The following is a 21181-nucleotide window of genomic DNA, read 5'->3' on the forward strand; positions in this document are numbered from 1 at the left end:
GTGCTCGAAACGTCACAATTATCCACTTCCTGGGTGTTCCGGTTCCTGGTATTCAGCATGCGGTGCGTTGCTGACATCTGCTGGTAAAAACACGAAACAGACTATCCTAAAAAGGATTAATCTCTAAAAATCGCCTTGCACTCTGCTGTTTTCAATGCCTTACTGTCTGACTGTGTGAAACTAGATTCCTCCATGTGAAAATGGAACCTTTATCGTCAAGTCACTGTTGGGGAAAAAAAACTAACTCGCACGACAACAAAGTACCGTTCAAACTTGTTTTTTGTATTTTATGGTCATAGCATGTCTGTTTATTTGCTTTTGTAACTCATGAGGTACATTACTCAAGAATACAACAGGCTACTGATAACTTACTTAACAATAAATCATGACTTGTCATTTTGGCAACGCATTACTTTTACACAAACATTTAAAAAGTGCTTTAAGGTCTGATTACACAGTCAACCCTTTTCCCCTAAATAACTCCTTTTCAAATACACACAGACTGTTACAAAAATTGAGGCAAAACACAGTTTATACAAACTGAACAGTGAACTTGGTACAATTGGGGTCCTCTTCCCCTGGCGTTTTAAAGAACAACAAACTTTGTCCATGAATGTAAAATGGCAGTTGTGTACTCATGGCTGTCCCTCCAGAGTTGTTGTTTCTTCGAACATACTGAGCAGATTCTTTGGTTCAAAGCCGGGTCGGGGTAACACCTCCTCTGTTCGGACCCAGTTGCGACCACGTTGCACTGAGGATTTGGCGGGTGAAGGGTGCAGGCTGGTGGGGGAGCCCGTGTGGAGCTCGGTGTGTATGGGGCTCGCGTTTGGTGTCAGTTTGTGGCAGGAACCATTTGAATGGATGCTGGAGGGCGTCTGAGCTCCCTTACAGGAGAACCAGTCACCCAGATTGGAGTGAGTGGGAGTGTGGGCAGGACTTTGATAATTGTGTATGGGTGAACCCGGGAGAGGAGTGGATGTGCTTTCTACAGACAGTCTGGATCTGATCCTGTCGGGGGGAAATAAAATATTAAGGAGGAAATCTAACAGAAAGAACACATTTAGCTGTAGGCAAAGGCAGAGGAAGCAGCCCAACAGCTATTTCTGTGGGTATTGGTACAAGACAGACGTTTTCAAGACATAACATAAAGCCAAAAAAATAAAAAATAAAACATATTTATATGCTCTAGTAATTCAAAGTGAGAAATTCTCTTTTATGCCTTCAGGATAAAGAGCAGAGGAAACGAGGTTGACAAGAACATCATCAAATCAACGCAGTGAGTCTCTACCTGTTTGAGAAGGTGGGGGAAAGCTGTGGGTCTGTGGGATACAGAAACAATGCGTCATCCTCTGGGCTCCCTGAGTCTGTGAGGGGCAGGGTTAAATCCCTGTCCCAGCTGTCCTTGGGAGGGGTGCAGGGCACTGGCTTAGTGCAACGGGGGAGGAAGTACGATTGAAAGGAGGAGAACAGTCTGCAGCCAAAGCTCACCACCAACTACGACAAAAAGAAAAACATAAACATACATTTTTTTAACACTTCTATGTGTCAAGTTTGCATTACACAGTGTATATTTTCTTTAAAGCCAGTCTAAATCTTGAGAGCCCTTTTTTTTAGACAAAGACGCTTTATACTATATTATACTGTTAAATGTTTCTTTGCGAGCCGGCATGTTTAATACATTCAATTATTTACACTAAATTATTGTTTAAATGTTTTTTTGTAAACGTTACCTGGCACATGGAGGCCAGAGTCAGCAGAGTTTCAGCAACCATGAGGTAAACGCGCCTCTTCCACCTGTGTTTCCTAACAGAGGGGAGGGCTAGAAGCTCAGAGACGGTCGGTCTCTCAGACGGGTCTGGGGCCAACATCATCCGTAGGACTGTCTGCAGCTCAGCTGACAGGCCTGCAAGTACAGAATGGAAACAGTAAAAACATAAATCATTTGAATACAGAAAATAGGAAGATTAAAATAAAAGTGGATCTTACCATTGGTGAACTCGGAGGGGAGATGGCCTTGTCTGAGCTGCTGCCATCCATCGCCACCGTTTGGAACCTCAATGTTACAGGCGAGCTCCAGGATAGAAACACCCAAACTGAAGAAAAAGGATTGAATGATATTTAGACACTAATTTAAATCAGATAAATCGCATACTTAATTTAGAGTATCATTTACTTTTCTCATTTAGGGAGGGTGTACCTGAAAACATCTGCAGCAGGTCCGTACTCCCCGTGGAGCAGCTCGGGAGCCATATACCTGGGATCTCCCTCCTGGCCATCCTCCTTCGCTTTGCCCTCTGCAGGCTCCGTACTCGTGTGTTTGAGCTCAAGCAGCAGCCCGAAGTCGCCCAGCTTCAGACGGCCAGACTCAGTGATGAGGACATTGGCCGGCTTGAGGTCCAGATGAACAAAACCATGAGAGTGCAGGTGTTGCAGTGCTGAGAGGAGGTCGCACAGGTAGGCCCAGGCTGCGGGCTCGTCTGGTTTGACGTGTTTCAAACAAAAGCCAAGTTAGTACGTCTCAGGATGTGAGAATTTTCTGAGTACATCCATTAATTGTATTAAAACATCACAGCTAACATAATATTACATTTCCTTATTTTTTTGGACAGACCTGGGCCAGGCGGCTGGTTTTCAGCATAGAGCAGCAAGCTGGTGCTGCACAGCTCTGTCTGAATGTACAGTCGCCCACACTCCTCCCAGGCTGCCACAAAATTAAGGATGTGAGGGTGAGGACACAGGCGCTCGTGGTTCCGGGCTTCCTTCACACTCCTGTTCCTCTCACTGTTACCCCTGAAGCGTTGAGCGGAGCGCTTGACTGCATACTGCCGGTCGTCCTTGTTGCTTTGCACCTAGAAAAATCCAGAAAAGGGCTTACTTTACATGTCATTTTAATATATACATATATATATATATATATATATATATATATATATATATCCATAAATCTTTGTTTTGCTCACCTTGTAGACCTCTCCAAAGGATCCTCTCCCCAGCAGGCCCAAATTATTAAAGCACTGGCTGAAATAGGACTGGTGTTTGCTGGGATCATACACAGAACTTGGTGTGGGGGACTTACAAAGGGAAAGAGACAGGGGTGTCCAGGGGGATGGATGCTGGGGGAACATCCGGCTCAGAGGGGGACATCCCTTAGACGGTGGCAGTGGGGGCAGAGAGTGCGAGAGTCCGGCAGGGGAAGAGTAGGACGAGTTGGACGTAGACGACGAGGAAAACGGGAGACGGCGCTTTTTGAGGGAGAAGGACTGCTCCGCGTGGGAGAAGTGGGTCGGAAGAGGGAGAGTCACCCTGGACACTGTAGTTTCCACTGCGACGGACATAGCGAAGGGACTTTTTCCAGTTTCTCTCCTATGAGGACAGCGACTGCAAAGTTCAAAAGAAAACCTTTAAAACACGAGCAATCTCGGATGATAGTTCATATTGACACATCACTGAATATTTCTGCCCTCTTGCATAACCCTGCTGGTCTAAGATTATGGAGAACTCATTTTTCATATTAAAATGTATGAAATCTGTTCAGGCAAAAAAAAAAAAAAAAACATCTGTGTTACCAGCGAACCAGAAATGGTTAAAGGCTCTCTTTTCTGTCCATCTGGTCACACTTTGATTTGTCTCTACTAAAGTCTTCAGCTGTAACACGTTGCTGTCACAGTTTAACGTCGTCAATTAACACTGAACACCAACAACTGTCACCTCCTCGGAACAAACTCCGTCTAACGTTAACCAACAACAAACACAAACCAGCTGCTCCAAGCTTTCCAACTAACTTACAGCAACGGACAGTTTCCTGTTAAATAAAGTAGGAGACATGAACGCCTTCACACTGACCATTGTCGGAGGGACGGTTTCAACGACAGGGTCCCGGACAGCGGGGGTCTCGGACCGTCTTCTGTGTCCCCCCACCACCCCAAAAATAAAAACAACCTGCGGCTCCACACCCTTCCAACGTGTAAACTACCTCGCGCCAAATTCTGAAGCGGTGACGTAGGACGTGCGTACCCGCCTTCAGTGAATCGGGCGCTGCGCATCCACGTTGCGCAATATCCGCAAAAGCGAGCGGTGCAGTCTGGGGCTTTTCTGCTGCACAAACAGAGGTGCTGGCGGAACTGGCTTAGCTAGCTGACCACTTGAGGATGGTAAAACTTCGTCATTATTATCGATTCTTTTTGTGAGATTTGTGCTCGGATACAAACGCGGATTTAACGTTCGTTCACGAGTACTAACGGTATAATAACAAAACGACTCATGTCGGTTACACGAGATGTTGGTTTCACTTTGTTGTTTTTTTTTTTTTTTAAACCAGCTGGCTAAAGCTAAGTTTGCTACGTTAGCTTCGCCTTCTCATCTGCAACGGGGAGGTTGGGAGCTAACTTATCTTTAGCTCGGCTAACCTTGGAGATGATGTCACGTTGTTATCGTCAGACCGTCGACGTCTCGTAGTTTTAACTGTTAAGGCCTAAACATTTGTTTGTTTGTTTGTTTGTTTTTTGGGGACTTGGAGGTTTCAGGGATGCTTTTCGTGTTGGTTAATTTCGCGTTAGCTCGGAGCTCCGCCCGCTGGTTCATTGTGATTCACGCGAATCAATGAATTGGCAGCATCCCTTCTTCATACGTCTGGTATCCGGGAGAAACACACGGGTGAAAAAACAAACTAACGCGAGAGCTTGTAGCGTGTGAGATGTCTCTTGCCAGCAAAAAAAAACCGGCCTCCTGAGATGGTCTGTAGGATGAGGACCGGGTGACCTGGTCCACCACAGGACAGGAAACCGTGTTTGACCAAATGCCAAAAGTCCTGATCTTGAAAGTGAAAACAAACCCAGATGCCACTGATGACGTATTTGACCTGTGATTGTGCGACCACTTTCTTTCAGGACGTGTTCTTAATGATCCGGCGTCACAAGACCACGATCTTCACAGATGCCAAGGAGTCCACCACCGTCTACGAGCTGAAGCGTATTGTTGAAGGAATACTTAAAAGACCACCCGAGGACCAGCGGCTTTACAAAGTGAGTTCACCGCCGTGTTTTATGGCGCCGGAGAGACGAATGCGATTTTGTTTTGTTGGAATACCTGCAATGGATCTTGGCATTCACATTTATAGTGGTTGTGCATTACTTGTTTGTTATCGGGGCGATTCAAATATTCTTTGAAGATCCAACACACTGTCTTTGTATGTGTTGAAGCAGACTTACACATGTTTGCTCCCGCAGCACTCGGGCGCAGCATCTAGCCACTATAGCTTCACTATAACCTTTTTGTTTTACCGATGTTTGGTGATTAACTTTTTAGTGGCAGACTAATGCATTTTAAATACATTTTGTAATGATGATAACCCAAAATTACATTAAAATTCACAGTTTAAGTCAAATAACTGCCCACCTTTCCAGATCCTCAGAAACCTTGTAAACCCTGATTAGGGGATTTTTGTTGTTGTTGTTGTTGACATTTTCACTCTTGTCCCACAGGATGATCAGTTGCTAGAGGACAGCAAAACTCTGGGTGACTCTGGATTCACCAACCAGACTGCCAGACCTCAAGCCCCAGCTACAGTGGGTCTGGCCTTCCGTGTAAATGGTATGCTATTTGCTTGCTTCTCGGGATCAGAGACATGTTTAACCCTTGATAGAAGGTGACTCTGTGCAACAGCAAGTATTACCTGTCTGTCTGCTTCTTTTCAACCCCTTCTGGCTTTTCTGGTTGGGAAAGTATCACACAAGTCTCATTTCGAGGCTTTCTTCTTTTAATGACAGTAAATTATTGGCCTGATTGATGGAAAACACTTGTACTTTGTGCAGGTTAATCTGTATTGGTCTCTTAGACACTCAAGATTTGTAATTATTTGCTGCTGCAGTGCCTATTATTATTATTATTATTATTATTATTATTATTATTATTATTATTATCATCATTATTAACAACTGTACCTCATCCATTCTTTTGCACTGTTAGATATTAGTCTGTGATCTTCAGTGCCATTATGTCTTTTGTAATGAAATCATGTAATTTCTGTATTGACTGTACTTCAGTCTGGTGTGTCTGCTTCATTCAGTGATATACCTACATTTTGCAGAATTTAATAGTCTCCAGACAACATGACCGAGTTCAGCTTTGGCTGGCTAATTTTTTAGAGTGCTCTTAGGAAATAACCAAGATAGAAGCCTTAAGTACAACAGAAAGAGTTTTACCTACTTGGGATTGTGCCCGTTTCTCAAAATTCATCACAGAATCCTGAAAAAGTGTTATTGCTGCCTCTCATTCAATGATTTATTTCTGTACCACCTTACAAAATTGTTGCTGTGCTACAACTATGCAATTTAAATCATTCACTAACAAAATCTCAATGTAGGTATATTTCTCGGCTTGATGTCATGTTGTTTGAGAGAACAGAGAAATTGAATATATCCTGCCATTGTTTGTACTGGCTGACCATACTCTGTTATGGCATCACTCAATGAAGTGCTTTGTGAGCGACTTGAAGGACAGGTTAAATGCAATTTCAGCCTGAAACAATTTGAGAAATTAGTGTAAAGATGGATTTTAAACTGCATCTACGAATGTAGTTTAAATATGACCCACAAAGATTAGATCTCTTGTGGGTTTCACTCTGATGCCAACGATCACGTTTAACGAACATGCACACAAGACTCTTACTAGTGTTAAAAACATGTTGACGCTGTGACCAAAGTCCCTCTTGCCTTAAAGCTCTATTACTCCGAGGTCGAGTACATGAGCCAGACTAGTTCACTTTAGGTCCTTAATTTACTTGAGGAACAACTGGAGTTGATGCACATTCACCAAGATACACTCTCCACAGTAAATGTTCACTGCTGCAACCTTTGTGACATGAGTTATGTAGCCACCTTAAACTCTGCTGTCATGATGGAGCTCATGTTTTCCCGTCTCCTGTGCCCTCCAGATGAGATGTTCGAGCAGCTGCACATTGAGGCCTTCTCCAGCCCCCCAGAACTCCCTGATGTGATGAAGCCTCAGGACTCTGGTAGCACTGCCAATGAGCAGTCAGTGCAGTGATAGCAGGGAGAGGAAAGGAGCAATGGAGGGCAGGATGGAAGTGGGTGTGTGTGGATTAACTGCAGTGAAGAAATAGCGGGGTGGAGGATATGTAATATAACTTCAGTTGATGGATGGGGACATTATAGGTAACCAAGCCTGTCCATGTTACCTTCATGCTATCATCTCGGCATCCCCCCCAATTTACTTCACTATTTGTGTTCAAACTCTCTGATTTCCACATCACATGCGGTTCTGCTCCTTGAATTTGCTCTTAAGCACCAACTGGCTCAAACTTTTGAGTGAAGAAGTTGGTTTGGAAAGTATGATAAGTGTGCGTGTGCGAGTGTATGTGTGTGAGTTATAATTATTATCATTAATATTTTGGAAAAAGTGGAGGCATAGTTGTGTGTCACAGTGCTCTAGAAGTAACATGCATGGGTAAGAGTCCAGTGTCTGAATCAGCAAACTGCATGAACAAATTCAAAACAAAAGGCTTTATTTTCACAGCAGCAGATAGACCTACCACTGATAAGTTCCCATGGTCTGGTTCTCCCCGTTTCGTTGTACATTTCTGATTTGATTTCATCCCAGGAAAAAACTTCTTTATCATAACTTTTGTTGTTGTTGTTGTTGTCATTTTGTCTCTTCAGTATGTTTTACTTGTCAGTCCTTTGTTGTGTTTCATGCACTGAGACCAAAGGCAGGTACCTCTCGGACAGCAGAGGCATTTCTTGGTCAAAGGACGTTCTGTCTGTGACATACAGTGAACACAGGAGGAGCGTTTTTCTTGTGTTAAATGCATATATCACGTCACCAACATTAATGTGGCACTTTCCCGTAGTCACACAAACATAGCCTGTAACTGTGAGCTTGCTTAATTAAAAGTTTTTCCTGTTTTGTTTTTTTACTCCGCTGACTATTTTTTTTATTCGAAACACAAGTTTTTGTCAATATTTAATGATGAAACAGAATTTAAAGTGTTAAAAAAATATGGGCATTTTGTCAGAGCAGACATTTTAAAGGGACATATTAGGAAAATTGGGGTAAAAAGGTGTCACTAATAAGATTTACAGTGGCACTGTCCACTGCAGGGGTCCCAGTTAAGTGACAGTAAGCTCAATGGAATTCTCACTGATTTATGTCTTTGTTTTTGTTTTTTTTACTTTGAAATGTCCAAAAAAGGTCTACAGTGGAAAATGGTATTTTTGCTGGGAATTTTAGAAGTTGAGGTGCAGCTTTTCTTTTCTAATTAAAAGTTTCACACTTTGTTTTTTGGAAAGGGAGATGCCATATTGTTTTAGATTTTGTGGCAAGTTACAAAATACAAACAACAAATCAACAATGTTTCCCACCATCCCCACATCTCTCGGAGTCGCAAAAATCCCAGGTTCACCCACAGCAGTTGTTTTTGCACTGCAGACATTTTGCCTTGTACAACAGGAAAATCCACAGGTGGAATTAATAACACCAACGATGACTGGGTTTCATTTAGTCCTCCATGACAGTGAACCAGCATGCACAATGGCAGGACTTCCTCCATGTGGAATGCAGACATTACTAATAGACTTGTGCTTTTCTTGCATTGATATGACAAAATGTCTGCAGTGAAAAAGACCCATTAGGTTACTTGTGAATGTGTTTGTGAATTTGAATCACTACTCTCAACAAATGGCATCAACTCAGCCCTGCAGTAGTATTTAGAGTGATGGCCCTGTGTGAAGATATACAGAATATTTTGAACACGTTTATTGTGGTACTCACACGGGGGATTTTCTAGATAAATAAATGTGTTTCATCCCAAAAAAAATCCAGAATTATCTGGCATACAGAAAATTTGGGGCTATAGGGTGTAATCCAGTCCATCTAGGGCCCTGTGTAGAATATACCCTCGGCTGTGTTTGCTGTATTTGATTGGAACTTGAGAGGTAAGAGGAAATAATAGATTCATATTTGGTTGTTAATATCGTATATTGGTATCATTGATTTTTGTTGTATGTAGCTGTTCCTCACGTTCAGCAAATTCAATGTAATGATGATGGGTTAGAAAATCCACTATCCTCATCATATATGATAATAATTTCCAAAGCTCAAGACCTTAAAAGCAAATATGACTTAGCTTTAGGGATTTCTGCAGACAGGGGTTAAGTACCAATGACTCTTTAAGTCGGATTTATGTATGGGCAATGTGAGAAGAAAAAAAAAAATAGAACTTATCCTTTAATATTGCCACGAGGTTGAGAAAACCATGAGAAAATTGTTAAATCGGTCATGTATGTTTATTCAAATCAATTTAAAAGAATAATGGAAGACCTGAATGAATTAAACGCGAAAAAGCCCAGTCATCATTTAAATATAATTACACGAATTTAAACTAATATTTTATAACAATAAATTCCCGTCCACGACCCTGTTGATACGTTTATATGGGATGTATTAAAAGAAAGTGGAAATCCAAATGTTCTCCGCTTTTTAAATCGAGGTGTCGGCCCGCCCTTTGCGTCGCTGTCCTGTGAAGGACACCCTAATAGTATTTTTCGAAGTTCACGAGAGCATCGTTGCAGCGGCAGCAGGGCGAGCGCGTCCAGTCGCCACTAAATCCTTAATTTTCTCTCCCAAATATGGAGCAGGAATGTCCAGGATGACGTCTCGTGTCCGGGGAATGCGGGTTTGTAACCACTTATTTAACTACGCCTTCTCCAGTCTGAGGTCCTGGTAGGCATTACACAGGAAGAGAGTCGTGTAGGAAAAAAAAAAAGAAACGGGACGCCCTCCTCCTCCTCCTCTTCCTCCTCCGCCTCCTCCTCCTCCTCCTCCTCTTCTCTTGGCGGATAACGGTGTCCAAGAAGTTATTCAGGACCGACACAGACAATAGCGCCGAGACTGTCCATCCAGCTTTGATACACGGCCATCACTTCTTATTAATGCTGCCCGTCTTGAGTCCCAAAGAGGAAACCAGTCGGCTGAGATCACATCATGGACGATTTGGGTAAGTAAGAGTGCTGCTCCTCGTTTTATGCTCTGAAACAACATGTTGAGATATCTGGAGGGGATCTGTGGGAAGGGGTGGTGCGCCCAAACAGAGGAAATAAGCTCTCTGTTGATTCTGGCGGTCACAGAGTACAGTTCCTTTCTCACAAGCACATCTAGGAGGCTCTAATATGAAGTTTTTATGTGTTGTTGTTTTTTTTTTTTTTAAATATATCCTTTTGGGTAATAACATTTTATTGCAGAGAAAAGCAACAAATATGACGGACCTCTGTCAGAACATGGGTTTTCTGTTGTGATGTGTTATTATGATGCAGCTTTTTGTCTCCTTACTGTGTTAGAAAATAGTATTTTTACCCCCACGGGCCACACATGCACACATCCAGGTAACACACGAACAACATTATTCTACATCAGCCTCACCGCTTGCTGAGTTTTTTTCATGCACAGCCAGCAAATTCAATAAATTCTTTGTAAATTAGATTAAAAGGGATCCACAGCCGGCCTTCCCATCCATTAACATTAACAAGTCGGGGATGGAGGGAAAGCCACATGATCTCCAACAGAGTGTCTCCCATTTCGAACGTCAACGAGTACTACAGCATGTGTCCAGCATCAGGGAGCATCTTTGATTGATGCAGAGGGAAAACTTAAACATTATGAGAAGCTGGGTCTTTGTGTTTGAGAATAGCTGTCGGAGAGGCCCTGAAATAGCCCAGGGCAGCGCAGCTATTTGGAAAACCCACAGAGTTCAGAGAAAATAGAAAGAGCTTTTTGCCTCAGCTGCCCATTAGCTCTCTCTCTCTCTCTCTCTCTCTCTCTCTCTGAGAAACTTCTCTTTTTTCTTGAAGTCCACCTCAGAAGTCAGGCATTTGTGCTTTTCAAGCAGTTACGAGGAGGAATGGCGAGATGTAGGCGAGCACATCTGGGCACATCTGGATCGGATTGCACGCAGTGAGACGAGAGAGTGACTGGGGCGAGTGTTAGTCAGGCCGTGGCCATGTTTGAGACTCTCGGTTTATGCTGTTGTCCAACAATGTTGTAAGTTTATGTATTGGATCTGGCGAGGCTTTCGGTGAGAGCGACCGCTTGTTAGAGAGGCATTCGGCCAAGACAAACAAGTCAGCAGGCAACTCTAAATATGGTCATAATTCCCATTGAGAGAAGTTCAACTCCTTATATGTGCAGTTCAGTCTGTTAGACGGTGTGTGTGTGTGTGTGTGTGTGTGTGTGTGTGTGTGTGTGTGTGTGTGTGTGTTAGAGACAGAGAGACACAGCAGGCGGGAGGAGGGCAAGTAGTATATGCACAAGATTCTCACCACATGGTCGTACCACAAGTGTGAATCATCTTGGACAGAAGTGGCCGCAGGGATGAGCTAACGCTGGGTTAACTGGTTATGTTGAAGTCCATCGTTTCACAGAACGTATCAGCACAGATAAAGTCGAAAAGAGGACTTCACCCACCAGAATACAAAACGTGCTTCAAACATTCACGAGTTTAATCGTTTAAAAAAAAAAAAAAAAAAAGGCAGGAGGAGTCAGAGAAGTTCCTTTATGGTGCTGCTTTAAATCAAATAAATGCGACTACATTAATCTTGTAGTGTCTCGACTGCTGTTTTCAAAGGGTGAACTTTGACCCCCAGCTTGCAAGTCAGCATGAACAAGAACTGCTTAAAATGCTCAGAGAAACTTAGAAATTTCAACAGCTACAACTCCATCTGACAAAGAGGATCATGTGAAGTGACTGAAAGCCACTAAATGGACCTTTTGGTGACTTTACTTTTCCCACTCCATGTTTCCAGAAGTCGCAAACCAGAGCAAAGTAAACTGGTTTATCTGAAGTGATGAGGGATGGACCCTAACTACATCAGGGGTTTTCTAACCAGAGGTACTTTGTCTGCCATTGACAGGGTGTATGTTTATTCTATGTTAGAAAATAGAAGCTGTCATACGTGTTAACTTGAGTTCAACTTAGAAGAAAACTGGTTCTCATGCAGGCAGAAAATTCAAAAATCCATTTGGATACATGCTTCAACCATTCAGTTTGTGCCTCTCTTAAGTTAACGTGAAAACTTCGACAAAACGACACTTTAATAATTCTTAAACTTCCGTCATTTATTAAAAACTTTCACTTTTATTTTATTAAAGGGTCTAGTGCCACTTTCAGCATTAGGCTTTTTACCTAACGCTAATTTTACTATTCATTAAAGCGACCTCCTCGGCCTTTGAAAACCGTTATCCCCGGTGGCTTTCTCATCTCACGTTCACTTCTTTGAATTTATCTTAATGACGACTTACAGACTTGTAAAGAGTGTTTTACCTCTATTGTCCAGTTGTAATTAAGACGGGGAAACTTTTTCTGAAAGCTCTGATGTGTATGACTAAGGACTTAATAACACAGAAAAGCCAGAAAAACCCAAACAAGTATGGGTGCCTCACATCACCCAAAGTTGTTATTAATTACACGCATATAATAGATGTGGTGTTTTATTGTCAGTGAACAGTATTTTGACCACATTTTACCAAGTCTCCAATTACATAATGCCTATCTCTACCATCTGTCCCATGTGACATGAATGCTCTGTTAGGTTTGAAAAAACCCTTGATGATGTCATGGTTATTTCAGCTTGGTCTAGACTCCAGTTTTATTACAGACGGCCTGCATTGCCAATTAGAGCTATAAGGTTTGTATGATGATAAGGCTGCATTACACAGGGAAGTCTGTAGACACGTCAGGATTAAGTCCGCATATTTTGGTCTCTTGACTTTTTTTTTTTTTTTTTTTTTTTTTTTTTTTTTTTAATGTGCCTCTTGTAAGTCTAACAACTTTAAGGAAGTGAAATACAAAATCACCAAACTGCTCTTTTAATAGTGTTATTTTGTTTGAATAAAGGGTTATTTATACCGTTGATAGAATGACCTGATCTGCAATCTACTGACCGTAAATGAATAGCGGGTGTATTATTTTGCTTTATATGTGCACTGCGAGAGTCAACTGGGAGTATTCTCCTGGTAAAAACTTCATCCAAAACAGCAGCCTCTCTGCTACGGCTGGGAGTTTGTGATCACTCATGTTAAGTCTTCCTTTAACGTACTCTGCTTTGGCCTCCCCTCGCACGTATACAGCGACTTGTCACCGCTAAATTATGTCATACAGCTGCAGACAATAACGCTTGAGAGAGTTTAGTTTCTGGACAGCCTCCACTTCAGCGTGAGTGTGTGTGTGCGGGGGGGGGGAGGGGGGGATGGGGTGGTGGTGGAGTGGATTTAGATATCAGTTGCCAAACACTCTTCCTCCTCTGCTTCCTTTTCCACACTGGCATGTCTTGGATATGAATGCAGAAATGTTTGTGTGTCCTAATAACTTCACAGTTGATTATCTCTGGGTGGTGCCAGCTCTGACTGTCCCCCTGTCGTCTGGCCGATCAGTGGCCGAGGACGCTCGTTGTCCTCAGTGTGCTGTGTGGGCTGATTTGTCACGCAGGCTGTCTGTCTCTCCTTAGGAGTGCCTGAGCCACCTAACTACCCTCTCAGTCCTCGTATTGTTGTGTTTGGTACGTAACTATCTGTGCATGCGTCTGTACGCGTCATCCGTCAGTATTATATCCTTCATTTAACTTGTCTGTCATCCAGCATGCTACGTTGCATGTTCCGTATCTTCATTCATCTTTAATGCCTCACAAACGACCTGATAACACCATCATGTACAACCATAACAGTAGAGATGGACCGCCGGATCGTGAACTGTCTTTAATTCACATCACAAATCAAAGTTAAGCGAAACTTGGCCGTGGAACCAAACTTCGATCACTTCGTGCTCTCTTCCTTGCAGATGCTCTCCTTGCTGATCTGGAGAACACCGGCTCTCCTCTACCTCGGTGTCCCGTCCTGCTCACCTCTGATCCTCCACAAAATGCTGATCATGCCACCCAGGACACAAGCCAGGACCGGCCGCCACCACCCGCCTACACACCGCAGCAGGTGGAGAATCAGGGAAGCACTCAACGAGTGTTCTCATTGTGCTGATCCTTTGTTGCTAATAAGTTTTTAAACTTGACCTAAAAATGTCTTCTTTACTACAACTTTGATTGATTCTCCATCTGTTTTTTCTCTCAGACGGTTTCTGCTGCAATGAAATCCACGCAGAATTCCACCCCAGATAAATTATACAGGTAATGAACTCCTTCACAGACTTTTTTTTTTTTTAATTTCTTAAATTTGTAATCCCTGACTAAATAATTTTTTTTTGCCTAGTTAGAGGCCTCAATTTGGTTCAGAATATCACGAGTGAACACCTCATCAGTGTTTTGGGTCTTTCAAAGCCATACACACTCCTTCAGACAACTCAACTGAGGCTGATCAGACTTCAGTTTGTGACTAGCTTCCTTCTCGCCCCATTGTTCTCCTGTCTTGTTTCCTTGTTTCTTCCTGGCTCTGGCCAAGCATCGCCCTGCAAAGCCTCTTACATCCAACCTCCACTGGGAGCCACCTTGCCTGCATTCACCTACAGGCCCTTTGTTCTTGGTGAGGTTCCTCTTCAGGGTTTCGTCCAAGAAATCCTCTCAGGGGGGCTGTTAGCTCCTCACATGATGAATTGCCATGAGGATTTGAATATGATAGCTGGTCTCAAGGTGGCAACTTGGAAGTGCTGAGGGACTTGAGCTGTTTGTCCAAGTCCACCACTAGCTGCCGGGCCCTGGCGGGAGCCAAGATTCGTGCAGAAGTGTTGGCTGATGGTCCTGGCTGCTTTCCAGCTCAGAGGAAAGTGATGTCCTGCGCTGAGGGGAAAGACTCCGGCACTGATGGCTTCAGCAGTGACCCTGAGGACCTGATCATGGTGCCAACAGTATCGCTCCTCTCATAATACCTCGGGGCAGCCACTCGGGATGTAGTCTAGGGTTTTTATGCGCAGCTGCCGTGGCGGTGTTTGGCCAACATGTCGAGTTTTGACAGGCTACAAAGAATATTGTGCACCGCCGGGAAAAGGAACTTTAGAATATGTTGTCATAAAATCCATGAACTCAAACCAATTCAGTCAGATCATTCAGCTGAACATTTCTGTGAATAATACCGACTATTTTTCACATTTAACATCAGAGAGAAAACGAGAGTAAATATCTGCCCTCAGCTAGTTAGCAATCACTTTGCTAATGAGTGTGTTTGGATCGTGAAACCTCTGTATCAGACAAAGAGAGTATTCTGCTCCCTAATAACTCATTTCTGAATGGACAGAGTTCAATAGTCACCAGTGATTCATGACAAAGTGATTGTCATGAATCCAAGCACATTAGTGGGATTAGGATAATTTTAATGATGTTGATATCGAACGCCATCTGTCTTGTGTCTCCTACAGCACAGTGTGTAAACCGCGGTCTCCCCGCGCAGCAGATCCTCCTCCAGCCTTTTCTTCCTCCTCGCTGTTGGGCGGCGGTCTGAGTGAACTGGACCATCTGTTACAGGAACTCAACGCCACCCAGTTTAACATCACAGGTTAGTGAGTGAATGTGTGTTTTTATATCTCTGAGGTGAATCTTGTTCTTCTGTATGACTTTATTTTTGTATTAGATGAAATCCTGGCCCAGTTTCCGTCTTCTAAGAAAGATGAGCGGGACAAGATCAAGGACAAGGCTACAACCCCCTCGTCCAGGTACCAAATCCAATCAGTTTAGTCATATCTAAAGAGTCCATATTGTATTTAGGCACTGCTTTTCTAGTGAAGCTTCTGCACTGACAACTACTCAAAGGTCCACAGAAAGAAAGACAGAGTTATACAAAGACTTCTGAGAGGTGTGCACAGTTTGACAAAAGTTTTATAATAACTTGCATTGTGAAGTAGTTTTGCATCATACAGGGACATACTGATCTGCCAGAAACCTATTACAGTAGGGGTTTTAGTATGTCTATTCATGTCATTACAGCAGTATATGGGTGAAAAAACATCAGAACTAGTGGTACATTTGGGTCTGTTTTTTTGCAGTCGTTACATATTAAAAGATAGACAGCTTGTTGAAGTTACTTGAAAGGTTCATTGTGTCGGATTTAGGGGGATCCGCTGGCAGATGGACTATCATATTCATAAATATGTTTTCATTAGTGTGTAATCGCCTGAAACTAAGAATCATTGTGTTTTCACCACATTAGAAAGAGCCCTTCATAACTACATAAGGAGCGAGTCCTCCTTCATTGTTCCATTTCTACAGTAGCCCAGAATGGACAAACCAAACACTGTTTCTAAAGAGGGTCTTTCTCAAAGGTACATTGTGAGGTTTTTTTACCACCAATAAAAAACATATTTTTTTTACACTACAGGAGTGCTGCTATCAGTCTGACTTAGTCTTACTTTGATGGGCAGTCGGGGGCGTTATTGTACCAGTGTGGCGAAGATTGTACTAGAAAACTTGAATGCAGAATTAAAAATTGTTTTTAAAAAGTGATATGCAGATGAGACACACGATGCATTTTGGTTAGAAACGCTGAATGTAAACAAGAAAATCCTATATTAAAATTTCAGTTTTGAATTGACAGCTACTAACAATAACCGCTGCAATGACTCAGTTTGAAGAAGCATTTTGGGGGTAGATCAGAATAACTGTTGTATGTTGTGGGTTTATCTTTTGTATTCCAGCTCTGCGAAGCCTTCAGCAACATCAGCCACACTGGAACTGGACAAATTGATGGCGTCTCTGTCCGACTTCAGAGTCCAGAGCACAGTAAGAGTCCACAAAACAGCATGAACAAGACACGTGCATTTTTTTCAGCTGTTCATCCCCATCTGTTCTGAGCTTTAACACAGCTTGCTCTGATTCACGGAGGATTCAGGAAGACTTCATAATGACTGCCCTGTTACTGTGCGGCTTGGCCACAGCTCGTGGCTCCTGGTACAAATCAGTCACCAGAAATGGTTTGTAGATGAAAATTTGTCTTGGTGGAAACATTTTCCAGCTTCAAAAACAGCTCAGACTTATAGAGCCACAGTTGGATAAGTGTACTGTAGTTGTTCCCCTTCTCAGTGAGTCAGCAGCCGTCATGTGAGCAGAGGAAGCTCTTCTGTCATTAGGATATAGTTTGGTTGCAGTGTGCAGTCCAGCTGTGTTTTATAAACAAAGCTGCACAGGACTATGGGAACCGTTTTACAAGGGACATCTTTCTACTGGATACTCCTGCCTCCATTATCACACGATGTCATGAGGGATTGTCATTATGTTTAGTCTACACTTCCATGCTCTTCGGAGGATGAAGCCTCGAGATTTTAGTGATCCCCTTATTGTCTGTATTCTGAGTTTTTACTTTTCTGGCTTCCCAACAACATTTTTTTTTTTATCTCAGTGATTTCAAGATTTTTCCAGTGCAATGATAAACTCCCGAAGAATTTAAACCCCAAAGACATGCCATATGTGCCGTCTCTGTGCTTTGTCTTCTCCCAGCCAGCTGCATCTGTCACTCCAGTGGTTACAGCACCGCAGCAGCAGCAGCCGCAGCCCATCGCCCCCCCGCAGCCCTCATCTGGAGGCTCATTGGACAGCATGCTGGGGCTCCTCCAATCAGACCTGAGCCGGCAAGGAGTTCAAACATCCTCGAAGGGAAACTGTTCAGCTTGTCAAAAGCCAGTAGTCGGACAGGTAAGTTATCAGAATAAATCTGGTCAGATAGGCACTGAAGTATATTAATCCTTATTCATACGATATGATAGCTGTGACACATGACGAGTCCTCCAACCCATACGATCTTATAGGTCGTTTGTTCATACCCTCAACTACGATCCACGGGAGTGTTTCCTAAATTAACACCACTGGTTAGGTTCAGGGACAAAAAAAATGCTTGGTTTGGGGTCAAGAAAAGATGATGGCTTTTGTTAAAATGATGGCCATGTTGTGTTGAAGTTATTACTTTCTTGAAGTTACGTACGTTTTCAAAACCTGTCCAGAGTAGTTGAAAATGAAACGTGAACGCTGGTTTCCTGCACCCAACCCCCCCTCCTGCACCCAAGGAAAAACTCACATTATATAGACATCATTTGAACTTTGTCACTTATTGGGGATACCACTATGTTTTCATAATCAGCTGCTTGCATACAAGAACCGTGTGAGTGATTTTGGCGGGACAGTCTCCACATGCTCTATCCACAAACTTAGATAGAACTTTCCAGTTTGAGTTCATCATTATTTCTGCCAACAATATCAATAACAATGATTTCCCCTTTCATAAAGAGAATGTTCTACTCTAATCGTCTGTTTGTTTGTTTGTTTGTTTGTTTGTTTGTTTGTGCAGGTGGTGACAGCTCTGGGGAAGGTGTGGCACCCGGAGCATTTTGTGTGCACTGAGTGTGAGACAGAGTTGGGCAGTCGCAACTTCTTTGAGAAGGATGGACGGCCGTATTGCGAGTCGGACTACTTCACTCTCTTCTCCCCTCACTGTGCACACTGCAACAAACCCATACTAAATGTGAGACGCTTACACCTGAATGTGTCTCTGTTATATAACTTCTTTTGACATGATCAGCACGAATCAATACCGTTTGGCTCTTTCTTCCTCTCGTTGTTTAGAAAATGGTCACCGCTCTGGACAAGAACTGGCACCCAGAGTGCTTCTGCTGCGTAAAGTGCAGCCGCGCCTTTGGAGAGGAAGGTAATGGGTGGCACTATATCCTGTCTGGATCCAACACACCGCTGTTAATGCTGACCTTCAGTGAGGTCCCACTTCACATGAAATCCTCCGAAAACCTATCAAATATTTATAAAAAATTCTATTAATATTTCATATAATCACTGAGATGACATTACATGATGTGAAGTGAAAGGTTTGTTGTGTAGATTAATTATTGATTTTAACATCATGCCTGTCCTGTGTTTGTAATAACTAGCAATCTGTTCACATTAGTTTTAACAGTATTTTTTGTGCCACATGACCTCCTTAAAATGACATTTGTATAGTTTTCAAAATAAGACTTTAATGTCTCAGCCTACCTTGTGATGCGAAGGCAGTTCCTCCCTGCCAAGATGGTCGGGGAAACATTACATCTTTGTATTTTCTTGGCTTGAAAACGGCCAAATTTAAATTAGTACACGCTTTAAGACTAAATAAATAAAAGTACTCTCAACCATTAATATTCAGATCAATAAAACCTTAAAACATTACAATCAGATTGAAAGTCAATGTTCCACAAACCAGAGTCACATGGAGGAAAAGAGTCAGACAGTTTTAATCAATAGGCGTTGTACAGTAAATTTTACATTTATCAGAGGAAGTCATCTTGAACTGCGTAAAACTGTGACGATATCTTCCGCAGGTTTCCATGACCGTGAGGGCCAGCAGTACTGCCAGCAATGCTTCTTGACTCTGTTTGCCTCCCGCTGTCAAGGCTGCTCCCAGCCCATTCTGGAAAACTACATCTCAGCTCTTAGCTCTCTCTGGCACCCACAATGCTTCGTATGTAGGGTGAGTGTGGCAATCTTTACCATCATTTATTGGATTTCAAGGTGTATGACATTTAGTATGCCAGATCTTGTAATGTTGACGTATGTCAAAAATAATTCGCCCTGTGATTCAGGGTCAACTTCAAAATGTAATGACTTCCTCCTTGGCCCATGCTACACCTTTCTACTAAGTTTCATAAAAATCAGGCACGTAGGTTTCCTGTAATCCTGCTGACAAACAGACAAACAAACTGCACAGAAAAAATAAACTCCTTGGCGGAAGTAATACAAAAATTGACATGTGAAAAGTACATTGACTGAATCTCTTTTCCTCTCGTCTCCAGGAGTGCTACTGCCCCTTCGTCAACGGCAGCTTCTTTGAACACGAGGGTAAGCCGCTGTGCGAGGCCCACTACCACCAGTCCCGTGGCAGCATGTGCCAGGCCTGTCAGCAGCCGATCCTAGGCCGCTGCGTCACCGCCATGGGGGCCAAATTCCACCCGCACCACCTGGTGTGTCACTTCTGCCAGAAGCCCCTGAGCAAAGGCTGCTTCAAGGAGCAGGAGAACAAGCCCTACTGCCACCCCTGCTTCATCAAACTCTTTGGTTGAGGACACAGCAGGACCCCCCCGAGTTCTCAGTTTGTTTTTCTATTTACGACGGGAGTGAGGGTGGAGCTGGTCTCTTTGTCAGTTTTAAGAATATGTGATTCAATAGAGGAAGGGAAAAAGAGAGAATCATCCAAGCCAACTCATTTCTGTTTATTTGACTAAAAAGTGGACTACATTTCGACAAGCAGTGTGAAAGAGAACTGTAGCTGTGGTTAGACAGACACAAAAGGATTTTTCATGTATGTAAATCTTTTAAATACTGTATTGATTCAAATTGAATATTGAAAATTTAGATCTTTTGCCAAAGGTAGAGTAAAACGTTGTATTAAGAGCAAATTTTTTGATTCCATTAAGAATTTGTAATGCTGTGCAAGGAAATCCCCTTTAATATATTTGCTTTATATTGCAAAAAGTATACATGTCACTGCAATTGCATCTCTATATTTTATGCTGACTGCTATATATGTTTATGTGTAGCAAACTAAAGTATCATGTGTTTAAAGTCAGATATTTTGCATTATTCATTCACTATTGCTCTATGCAAATTGCCAAAAACATAATTAAAAAATGAATAAAATACAGGTGAACACAACTTGTTTTGTTGGTTTGATGGTAAATGACTCGAAGGATCCATGAAACTGGACTGGAAAAACTTTGAAAATAGAAAATATCTTTGTTCTAATAAGTAAAAAATGTACTTCTTAAAATGAACTTAAAAAAAAAAAATCGACATCGGAACCCATTGGTAGTAATTTGAAGTCTATACATTCCTAAAAACTCAAAAAACAGTGACGCTTTTGAAATAAATCTCTAAAGAAAGTAGAAACAACAACATCTGAGTGAACAGATGTAAAACGGGTGAAGAAAGAAATATAGGTTGCTATTGTTAGATGAACAATAGCATCTATGAAAATATATTCCAAAAGGTTATAGGGCAAGCTATTATTTATGATAAATGAATTCATGACGTGAAGCCGGACCTCTCTCTTTTGGACCTCCTGTGTGAGAAATACAGGGGGGAATAATGGGTGCGTCATGACTTTAAGATAATGCAAAATACACATTTAATGAACAGACATTGGCAAAGATTTTTCAAGCATATTTGTTTTGTGGTCGCTTCCATTAATAAACATTTTAGTCATCTAA

At 42.4% G+C, this 21181-nt stretch overlaps 3 protein-coding genes across 4 annotated transcripts; 2 read left to right on the top strand and 1 right to left on the bottom strand.

Moving 5' to 3' along the window:
• Window positions 1-291: 291 nt before the first annotated feature.
• pkmyt1 (protein kinase, membrane associated tyrosine/threonine 1) lies at window positions 292-4068 on the bottom strand. The gene is made up of 8 exons (XM_069155620.1): window positions 3844-4068; window positions 2961-3378; window positions 2612-2849; window positions 2198-2477; window positions 1987-2093; window positions 1731-1903; window positions 1289-1494; window positions 292-1008 (listed from the first exon to the last, which is right to left on the bottom strand). The coding sequence occupies exons 1-8, from the start codon at window positions 4041-4043 to the stop codon at window positions 636-638; spliced, it is 1995 nt and encodes a 664-aa protein (XP_069011721.1). The 5' UTR covers window positions 4044-4068; the 3' UTR covers window positions 292-635.
• On the top strand, window positions 4057-7933 carry LOC138202008 (elongin-B-like). The gene is made up of 4 exons (XM_069155654.1): window positions 4057-4151; window positions 4887-5021; window positions 5481-5589; window positions 6932-7933. The coding sequence occupies exons 1-4, from the start codon at window positions 4149-4151 to the stop codon at window positions 7042-7044; spliced, it is 360 nt and encodes a 119-aa protein (XP_069011755.1). The 5' UTR covers window positions 4057-4148; the 3' UTR covers window positions 7045-7933.
• Window positions 7934-8030: 97 nt separating this feature from the next.
• On the top strand, window positions 8031-20537 carry LOC138201993 (transforming growth factor beta-1-induced transcript 1 protein-like). 2 transcript variants are annotated; one of them, XM_069155627.1, is made up of 12 exons: window positions 8031-10012; window positions 13515-13565; window positions 13844-13992; window positions 14128-14183; window positions 15365-15501; window positions 15577-15658; window positions 16637-16721; window positions 17436-17630; window positions 18280-18453; window positions 18555-18636; window positions 19298-19446; window positions 19769-20537. In XM_069155627.1, the coding sequence occupies exons 1-12, from the start codon at window positions 10000-10002 to the stop codon at window positions 20033-20035; spliced, it is 1440 nt and encodes a 479-aa protein (XP_069011728.1). In that variant the 5' UTR covers window positions 8031-9999; the 3' UTR covers window positions 20036-20537. The 2 variants fall into 2 exon arrangements, with proteins under 2 accessions (XP_069011728.1, XP_069011729.1); XM_069155628.1 differs by lacking the exon at window positions 13515-13565.
• Window positions 20538-21181: the final 644 nt, after the last annotated feature.

This window comes from Embiotoca jacksoni, unplaced genomic scaffold (genome assembly GCF_022577435.1).
Source record: "Embiotoca jacksoni isolate LCO1_2020_lvr unplaced genomic scaffold, fEmbJac1.0.p SCAF_20, whole genome shotgun sequence".
Lineage (NCBI taxonomy): Eukaryota > Metazoa > Chordata > Actinopteri > Embiotocidae > Embiotoca > Embiotoca jacksoni.